Source organism: Anopheles gambiae, chromosome 2 (genome assembly GCF_943734735.2).
Source record: "Anopheles gambiae chromosome 2, idAnoGambNW_F1_1, whole genome shotgun sequence".
In the NCBI taxonomy this organism is placed as follows: domain Eukaryota; kingdom Metazoa; phylum Arthropoda; class Insecta; order Diptera; family Culicidae; genus Anopheles; species Anopheles gambiae.
Window position 1 is genome coordinate 115,620,612 of NC_064601.1, and position 8,973 is coordinate 115,629,584.

The 8,973-nt window shown below is 51.5% G+C and overlaps 2 protein-coding genes across 2 annotated transcripts; one reads left to right on the top strand and one right to left on the bottom strand.

The window, feature by feature from the left end:
* Nucleotides 1-396: 396 nt before the first annotated feature.
* LOC5667352 (uncharacterized) lies at nt 397-8,922 on the top strand. Its single transcript, XM_061642878.1, has 5 exons — nt 397-1,895; nt 2,424-2,643; nt 6,918-7,237; nt 7,302-7,820; nt 7,889-8,922. Exons 1-5 carry the CDS (start codon nt 1,240-1,242, stop codon nt 8,439-8,441), a joined length of 2,268 nt encoding a protein of 755 aa, XP_061498862.1. The 5' UTR covers nt 397-1,239; the 3' UTR covers nt 8,442-8,922.
* LOC3290379 (uncharacterized) lies at nt 4,765-5,641 on the bottom strand. Its single transcript, XM_564771.4, has 3 exons — nt 5,491-5,641; nt 5,155-5,412; nt 4,765-5,077 (listed from the first exon to the last, which is right to left on the bottom strand). Exons 1-3 carry the CDS (start codon nt 5,549-5,551, stop codon nt 4,935-4,937), a joined length of 462 nt encoding a protein of 153 aa, XP_564771.3. The 5' UTR covers nt 5,552-5,641; the 3' UTR covers nt 4,765-4,934.
* Nucleotides 8,923-8,973: the final 51 nt, after the last annotated feature.

Consider the following 8,973-nt stretch of genomic DNA (forward strand, 5'->3'; position numbering starts at 1 on the left):
CGCTTGCTTTTCACCGCATTGACTAACTCCCGCTCTCGCTCTCAGCCTTTCTCACCCATCCTCTCCCTCCTCCCCTTTAGTCACTGTTCGCTACTCCCATCACCGGTCGTAAGGATCGAATGAATGAAAGCTTACCGTTTGTGGGTCGAAGACGGCGTTGCCTGTGCTTCTTGTGCGGTTTCCGCCGCCGCCGTCTTTTGCGCGAAGAGAGTAACAATCGCTTGAGAGAGGCGCGCGCGCTCGCGGGAGCGAGAGAGAGAGCAAGCGAGCGTACGAAACAGTAAGCGAGCCTGGAGGAGTCTCTGTCACGCTCCTTTGGCATGGTGGTTCTTCGTTTGTGCCACGAGGGCATTGGCATTGCTCGCCCCAGGGGGGAGTAGGTTCGTCCCGAGCTCGAGCCACGGACATGGGCCACACGCGCGCCACCAGTAAGTCAGTGCGGGACTCTCGCCGGGACCGGAAGCCAGGCGGCTCCATCGCCACGTGCCTGCGTGACCACCGTTGCGCCACCGCTGGCACCAGTTACCGTTCCAGCGTTCGTGCGTGGCCTGTCAATCCGTTTTCAATAAAATAAGCATCATAAAACCGCATAACTTAACGACAACAAGCGCGCACACACACGGGTGGAGGGTGGTGGAGTGGACCTTTCTCTCGCGTTAGGGGCCACCCCCTTCGAAGGGTGGTACACCAAGAAAAAAAAGCAAAAAAAAAAAACAAGTGATCCTGTCCCCGTCACCCCGCCACAACGCGGCACGGTTCGTTCCGGTGTTTTACTTTCGCTTATTGCGGTCGTGATGGTATTGTCTGTTTGGTGAACCTGAAGCTCGTCGTTCGATTCGTTCGTGTTCAAAGGCAGTGAGATTGAAGCTGGTTGGTGGTGAAGGACACTAGAAGAGGGGGGTATTGGGCGAAATACAACGATCACAGCACCGTCGGGCCCGTCCATCGTTTTCGGCACTCCCTTCGAATTGATCCCGGGTGTGCTTCACAAACCTCAACGCGGTGTGCTTTCCAATCGACGTCTTTCCGTCCTGTCGTGTTTCCCATCATTTTTTTTCGTTTTTTTCTGTTGCTGCCGTTCATTGTTGGTTCAATCTCGTTCGTTTGCATTTCCTTTCGTGCAAACCCGAACCCACCGTGCTGTGCGGTGCGAATTTACATACCCGATTCGACTGGGAACCCGCTTTGCGGTCGTTTCGGGGGTTTCGATTGTGCGGTGTTTCGCTTAAAAAAGGCATCATGTCGAGCGCTCGCTGCTTAAACTGGTCCCGACCGCCGCCGGGAAGGCATCCAGCTCCCGTGCTCCGGAAGCAGCTGTCCTGCGCCGATCGGCCCGTCTCCTCACCCTCACCCCTCGCAGCACCCAGCGCTGGACGCCCGCAATCGGTAACTAGTGCGACGGCCGACACCGACTACTGTCACTTTCTCGTCACCGGTGCGATCATTCACTCGAACCGTTTGCAAACCTATCACACCTACAATCAGGCCCACCGTGGTGCGAGCGCTTCCCTGGTACGAACGCGGCCCTCACCACACGTGGAAGCGTCCGACGGTGCCCGACAGCAGCAGCATCGCCGTCCGTCCAGTGCCAGCAGCGCTGGTGGTGGTGGTGGTCTGTCCGGTACGCCCGCCGGTGACGAGGACCGTACGACGGTTGGCAGGGCTGGCCGGAGGGCGATCTTGTGCAAGCAGCTGTCGCTGGATAGGAGCATTCTGGTAGCGTCCTCGATCGCGTCCGGCATGGCGACGGTTGCATCCGGTGGCACCATCCCACTGTCTGGGGTCGGGGGTGACCGGGACGATCTGACGGGCGACGGGTGGGCCTTCGCTCGGAAACAGCAGCAGCAACAGCAACAAAGGCAGGAGCAACGAACTGGAGCTGGAACCAGAAATGAGTGCGTATAGTAGTGATCGCTTTTAAGGGTTTACTTTTCAGTTGGTATCTGTGCTAACTGCTTAAAGAAGAGCGCAACAGTAACGCATCGTGAGACATGTGGTGTGAAGTGTGGTGTCATTGATTTAAGCTCTGAAATAATAATTATTATAAAATTTAATCACCCTAATTAGAAAAGGAAGAAAATAATGTGCTTATTAGTTGTGTAGTTCACAGTAGTGACAATGGTGCAGATAGAAGTAGATACTTATTCATAATAGCGTGCTGTACTGTGACAATACTGATTAGTGTAGAGGATAGAGTTCTCACGTTACGCACGAAAAGCTCCAGATCAAATCTCAAAAAGAGCATGCCATGTTTTGTTTTACATTTTCCTATTAGATTGGTATGGTAGTTGTAGAATAATTCCTCATTTCCTATTCAATTTGTCATCACGGTTTACTCATAGTGGCAAACAGTAGCTCTCACGCAGTAGCCAATAACCCACTGCCAACAGCAAAACTAACTTTCGTGTTCCGTTCAATCGCAGCACGGACGCGAAGAAGGGCCTCAAATCGACCAAAGACTCACGCATCAACATAAAGATCTTCCTCGGTCAAACCGTCCAGCAGGATTCGTCCGACACCGGCATAAGCGATACGGAGGGTGCAACGCCCACGACGGCCATCGCGGCGCTACAGCAGCAGCAGCAAGGAAACCGACCGATCGCGCCCTCCCCAAAACAGGAACCATCCAGCCCGAGTATGGTGGTAAGTTTGGGGATGGGGGGTGTTTCCTCACTCATCCTACGCCAAGTGTAATATTCCCACGACCTAGAGGTTACTGAACTGTGTCTGTGTGTGTGTGTGAGAGAGAGAGACACTGCAACGTAAATTGCGTTGTTAAGGTGGGTCCGTGTTCGATGAGCGTGAAACTAGACCACGAAATTCAGCCTTCCCACGAACAACACAGCCACAAAGGGAGAAGAAAAGAAAGGACAACAAAACAACACGGCTGGCGGGAGGGCGACGGCTTCGAATGAGGTCGTCGTCACTGAGCACGACGAATGTAGGCCACCAGGCGGCTCCATCACGCCGAACTTGATAATGAGATATCCAAACAGCGTTACAAACAATGCAGTCGATTTTGGGTTGGGTTGGGCTTTGGAAAAGCTTGATTGATGCTTTGTTAGAAGCAGCAAGAAGTTTAAACTAGTCGAAGGTCAGTGTTTTAGGTGGGTATTTTATAAGCAATGTACGATTTTAAATTGAACAACATCGATGTTCCCCCAAACAATCGCACACATGTCTTCAACTTCCTTGGAAGAAAGCGTTTTTAGTCTTTTTTTCGCTGAAAAAAGCTTTCTGAAAAGCTTTAAGCAATTGAACTTACCTGCGCCTACTACGCCTACCAGCTGTCTCAACTCACAGAAAGAGCCGTGCTGAGCGCTTCCTCAAATAATCCTTCCCCACACAAACAATACCTGCCTCTCTGTACCATCAAAGCAGGCGACGGCAAAGGGCACCACACCCAAGGGGTTATATCTCTCGCGCCTGACAGGCTTCCTTCTGGTCCTGACTCAACCTGACGACAGCGTCAGTCAGTATGAGGTGGAACGACCACCACCTCCCTGTCCCTGTCCCGATAGTACAACTAGGTCAGGTCGCCTAAGGGAGCCTAGGTTCGATTAAAAGTGCAGCTCCTTCACCCCGTGACTGACTCGTCGTTCGTGACTGGTTCCGATTTGTTTTAGCTCCGTGCCGTGTGCATTTGTGCCGTTCATTTGTAGGCGTTATCGAACACAAACCCCTCCCCGCCCCGCTCACACTCCCACGAGCCCATTGTGTTAGAGTGAGTGGAATTCAATCGCGAAATCAGAACAGCATAAATCCAACACCCTTTGCTGCTGTTGTTGTGGTTGTTGCTGTTGTTGGTTCGCAGCGATAGTAGTCCTTGCCGGTTTGTTTGTGCCGTGGAACAAAGTGCAGCAATGAGCTTATTGCAATGTGTCGGTTTCGTCGCTTCATCGGCAAGAGCTATGTGTGTGTGTGTGGTTGTGTATGTGTTTTCCGGGTTTGGTGGCTACGGATGGGAGCATTTTTACCGTGGGCCAGTTGCTGCCGAACGGTGAGGCAAGGCACAGGCCAGTCAAGTGCCGCACAGTGGTGGCCACCACGATAACGGCCGGAAGGTGCATCTCGGGCAGATCGCGCGCGCGCGCGTGTGTGTGAATCGTTGGCTTAAGGGAGTTTAAGCCCCTTACAGGGAATTACGAGGAAACACGCGTATACCGTATACCGGCGTGCCTTAAAAGAAAAACACCAAAAACCAAGCAACGTTTCGTGCCACATGTCAGCTAAAATGTGCATATAAAACAAAAAAAAACCCGTGTGCCACCGCGCTGTGTCTGTAATGGTGTCCGTGACTCCGTAAGTGCGGAGAACTTTTGACAAGCGCCATGATGAAGTAATTAAACAGCCGTTCCATTCCATTGCTAATAAGGTTGAGTTCCACTTCAAAACGGAAACAAAGAGATTATACAAACTAATGTGCATGCTTGCATGCTAATGCACCTGGAGGCAGAGAATTGGCTTAGTAAAGGCATTGTGTGCCGTTACATACTCTACCGTAGGTAAGCACCATTGGGTGGGGGTATGCGAACAATGGGTACCCATTTCCAACAAAAGCCCGGCGTGTCCCAACAAAAAAGGCCTTTCTATAATGTGAACACAAGGACAGGTCCTTGAGTTGTTTGGAGCACGCTTCTTGTTTGCCATCCAAAAGCAGCCCTTCGCTCTCTCTGTCTGCACTTCCACTATCTGTCGGTGAGGATGGGAATAGTTTTGTTTTCGGAAACCTCTGATTTGATTGTAACGAACGGCTGCCTGCAATTTGGTTTTATCATGCCCGCATTTAAATGGCGCCATTTATTGATTCCAGACGACGCGCTGATAATGCGATGATAACATGATGGCTGTAAACCTAGAGGTGACTCCGCGTACTGTACCGAAAATCATCTCCATCGTGACCATGTGCCTTATTATGACGGATTGTACACCGCTCAGTAGTTGCAGAGGGAGCCGGTACAGAACTCACAGAACACGGAATCAACGACATTGCCATCCAAGCTTCGGCAGGTCGCTTCGTGCGAGTTCAGCTGTAATGCGCAGCCCCGATCGTAGGTGTACCGATTTTGCGATGCAACTGTAAGGAAAAGTGTGCGTACGAGTTGTGATCTAAGTAAGCCAGTGTACAGGAGAGGAGCTGTTGTCAATACACACTGTAACGTTGGTTGCGGTAACACATGTAACCGATCGAGCGGCCCCACGGTGTAACGGTGGACGACAATGGTGGATACCAGGTGGCCTGAGGCCACACCGTCGTCGCTGCTGTCGGCAGCGTCGGCTGGGGTGAGGTTGGTAGTGTGGGTTGTCCATTGCTACCACCTCCTCCCCCGGACGTCGGGGTGCCACACACGGTGGCTTGTAGACTGTTCACGCCACAATCATAGCAGGACCAGCAAACCATCTGCGCGCGAGCTACAATCCGGAAATAGGACGGTGTGGTTCTATCAAAAAACCTAGTCTATCTGGCAAAAATGGCACTACACAACTTACCTCCCACAGCTAGGCATACTAGCAATGATAGCGCTACCACACTCGCACTGAAACGAGCCATTTTTTCACCCGGCAATGGCGGAGGTACTCACAGTTTTGCAACGGATGCCCAATCCAAGGAGCCGCTCGTTTGTAACTGACGACGACGCATCCCGCACTATCGAAGCAGGCCGTTTGGTGTGGTTCTTGCATCTTGCGAGATAACTGCGATCAAGATAAACTCATCATCCAGACTCATCAATGCGAATGGGTGAAGGGTACAGTGGTGCAAACATGAAATGGGACATTTTTGTGTTTACTCTTGGCGTAATAGTCATTCTCCATCGGCACGGAGCAACTTGTAAATTCAGTGATCCAAATTGGAGTTCTTTTCCCTATACAATTCCAATAAGAATAGCTCATCGAGGTGGAATAGCAGAACTATGTACCGAACTACTACATCCCTGCTGTACCATGATTCGTTTGAACAACTGTCATCAATCGTCTCATATGTAAATTCCTTATCGTTATCGAAATAGCGATAGCAATAGACTAAAAAATGTGCAAAAAAAACAACAAATTCCACATGATGGATGATGACTAGAAGCAGCACGCGGTAATGTTAAGCAATCGCAGTTGTTTAGCTTCTTTTGGCATCATTTTGATCGAGATGAGTCATGCTCATCACAAACTGAATGATTGTGTCATGTATCAAAAATTCAAAATTCCAAAACATATGACGATGCATTAGAATTAAGGATTTCAGTTCAAGGACTTACACTGCCGAGCGACGATGCTATGTGCGATTCTGTGCGACACCTATGATCAACGGCAAACAATTGCTACAATATGGTATCGCACCCACTCAAAAACATGCCACCACCCCAACATGCTTCAACATAAAATGTTGTAGAGAACCTGTCGATCGGCAGGGTTTTCGGCAGCCCCATGATTGGCAGTTGGCGTTAGCGTGCGGTGCAAGTGTTGTTGAGCACCAGCTAAGCACCAGCTGAGCACGATTAGTTCACCAATCCTTGCAGCACCGTAAACGTGTTAAATTACATGTCAATTACACGTGACAGCGACGCCATCGTCGGGCCCGTTTCGCAAAGCCCCCGTGTTTCTAAATAGTTTGCAAAAAGTTTCACCCACTGCACCGGAATTGCGTCATTGTCCCGGGTGCACGTGGAGGAGGAGGGGGCTAGGGGGTTAAAGCACACACACAGACACATGCTGTTACTGCTTTCGTGCATTTGAAAGGGCAATTCTTTTCCACTTCTACACCTGATTCCATTGGAATGATCACAACGAAAAGTTCTGCCTTGACTCGTCGAGCTTTGAGCAACACAACAAGAAAGAAAAGCTGTCAGCTTGATACGTCTGTGTGTGTGACTTTCACGCTATCCATTTAATCTTTTCTTCATTTCTTTTCCTTTTGCTTGTCACAGTCCACCGACACACCGCCAGGCGCTGGGAAGTGTAAACCCACCAACGGAACTACAGCTGGCAACGGTGCACCAAATGCGGCCTCAACCGGTACGGGAGCGTCCAATGCAAACGCCGGCACCGGCACCAGTTCTGGTGGGCGCAGCTCGTCACTAGCGCAGCGCCGGGCCCAGTTCCAGGCGAACCGGCAAAACTCGGAAGCGCACGATCGACGCCATCCGCCGCTGGTGCGGGCTATGTCCGCACCGATCCGTCCGGCAGATACCGATGCATCCAAGTTTCTGCAGGGCAAAAAGAAACCCCGTCGCAGAAAAGTGTTAAGGTAGGTGTGCTGTCACTCTACCACAAGGACTGTAACCTTCTCTAATCGTCATTATGTTTTGTAGGGAAAAGGACGAATATAACATCTGCGAGGAGGATGAGTTTAGTGATGAAGGAGGAGCCGGAACAGCACAGCCGACCACGGGACCGAACGGTCGCCAGGTACCGGGCTGCATCTTGCCAATGCGCTCCCGCTCCGTACTAGGCGGCCAGTGCGACATTGAAACGCTCGTATCGCTGCTCAGCTCCGGTGGCAGCGACTCGGAAAAGGAGCAGGACGCCGCCCAACCTTCCCCGGGGCAGCAGTCACCTACGGTTCCGCACGGTACGCCAGCGGCCAACTTTCGGGCACAGTTTGCTGCCACCCATCTGCAAGCTAAGGGTCCACGCGCTCCAATGCTCAAGAAGGCCGGCAAATCGGTGTCGTTTCAGGAGAGCGACCTCAAACCGGTGGTCGCCACGGCCGGGCTGAATCGGGACTACCGGAAGCCCTCGTTTCAGCCGTCGACGGTGGCCAGTAGAATACGCCGCACCCAGCAGCTCGTCAGCACGCTCAATGCCTTCCAGCTGAACAAGGATCGAAGGTAAAGGCGGAATGAAGCTCCATTCTTCTCCATTGTTCTAATTTCCCTTATTCCTCTTCAACACACAGTGCCGGGAAAGATACAACTGACAAGCAGCACACCGATACTGCCGACAACAGTGATAGCGATCAGCTGGACGATTGCGCCTCACCCACGGCCGAAGCAACCCCGATATCGGCCACCAACGTGGGCAGCTCCAAAGCTCCGGACACTGCCAAAACGAGCAACGGTGCGAACGCTTCGGCAACGAACGGCGATCTGCAAACGCCCAAAGAGCAGGAATGCTACCGTCTGTTTCTCAAGATGTCCAAGAAGGGGCTGGCCGTGTCGTACGATACCATCCTGCGCGGCATGCTGACACCGACCGAGCTGCGCGTACTGCAGAAGAAGCAAAGCCGCCAGCAGAGCACCACCAATGGCACCGGAAGTGGAACCGGTGGCGAAAGCTCGCCCGAAAATGGACCACCACCGGTGAGCATCGAGGAGTTTCAGTTTCAGCCGACCGGTGTGGAGACTACTGTGCATGGAACCATACCGGAGGAACCACCGCTGACGGAAGCGCAGGACACGGAGCACACGGAGCTCCAGGAGCAGAAGGCGACCGAGCAAAATGCGTTCTAGGAATGTGTGTGCGTGTGTTAAGTTGTGTTTTTGGATAACAATTTCCAACTTGTTTCAACCTGTGACGTGTGGCGTGACGAAGAGGACCTGTGATAAGGAAAGTGTGTGGAAAAACAAACCTGGAATATGCCCCTGTGAGGTGGAATTTGGTGTCAAATTGCGTTATTTGCGTTGTTTTAACGTGGCGTTACGTGAGTCTTGAGTGTGTCTTCGTTCAAGAGCTGTTTCTATTGTTTCTTTCGTTAAATGCTGGCCAGAGTTTAAATGTTACCCGTTTGTTCGCTTATCCTTAGCCGAACGAGTCCTAGTGATCGTCTAGATAGTGCATATATGTGTGTGTGAGAGTGTTTTGTTGTCCTTAAAGACGCAATTGATGATGCTCGTCTTAGGAAACAACGTGTCTTAAGCGTTTGAATCAAGTTGGATCACACTAGAGAACCTTGCGCACGAAATAAAAAGCACCATCGGAGTCACAGTTAGGCAGACTCTCTCGCGTCTTGCGAGTGATCGTCCCGCGTTCTTTCTTTCATTC

Coding starts and splice junctions, on each gene's coding strand:
- LOC3290379 (XM_564771.4), bottom strand. CDS start 5,551: ATGGCTCGTTTCAGTGCGAGTGTGGTAGCGCTATCATTGCTAGTATGC. Junction 5,413..5,490: donor AGTATGCCTAGCTGTGGGAG/GTAAGTTGTGTA, acceptor TCCGGATTGTAG/CTCGCGCGCAGATGGTTTGC. Junction 5,078..5,154: donor TTACCGCAACCAACGTTACA/GTGTGTATTGAC, acceptor TTTTCCTTACAG/TTGCATCGCAAAATCGGTAC.
- LOC5667352 (XM_061642878.1), top strand. CDS start 1,240: ATGTCGAGCGCTCGCTGCTTAAACTGGTCCCGACCGCCGCCGGGAAGG. Junction 1,896..2,423: donor GGAGCTGGAACCAGAAATGA/GTGCGTATAGTA, acceptor GTTCAATCGCAG/CACGGACGCGAAGAAGGGCC. Junction 7,821..7,888: donor CAGCTGAACAAGGATCGAAG/GTAAAGGCGGAA, acceptor TTCAACACACAG/TGCCGGGAAAGATACAACTG.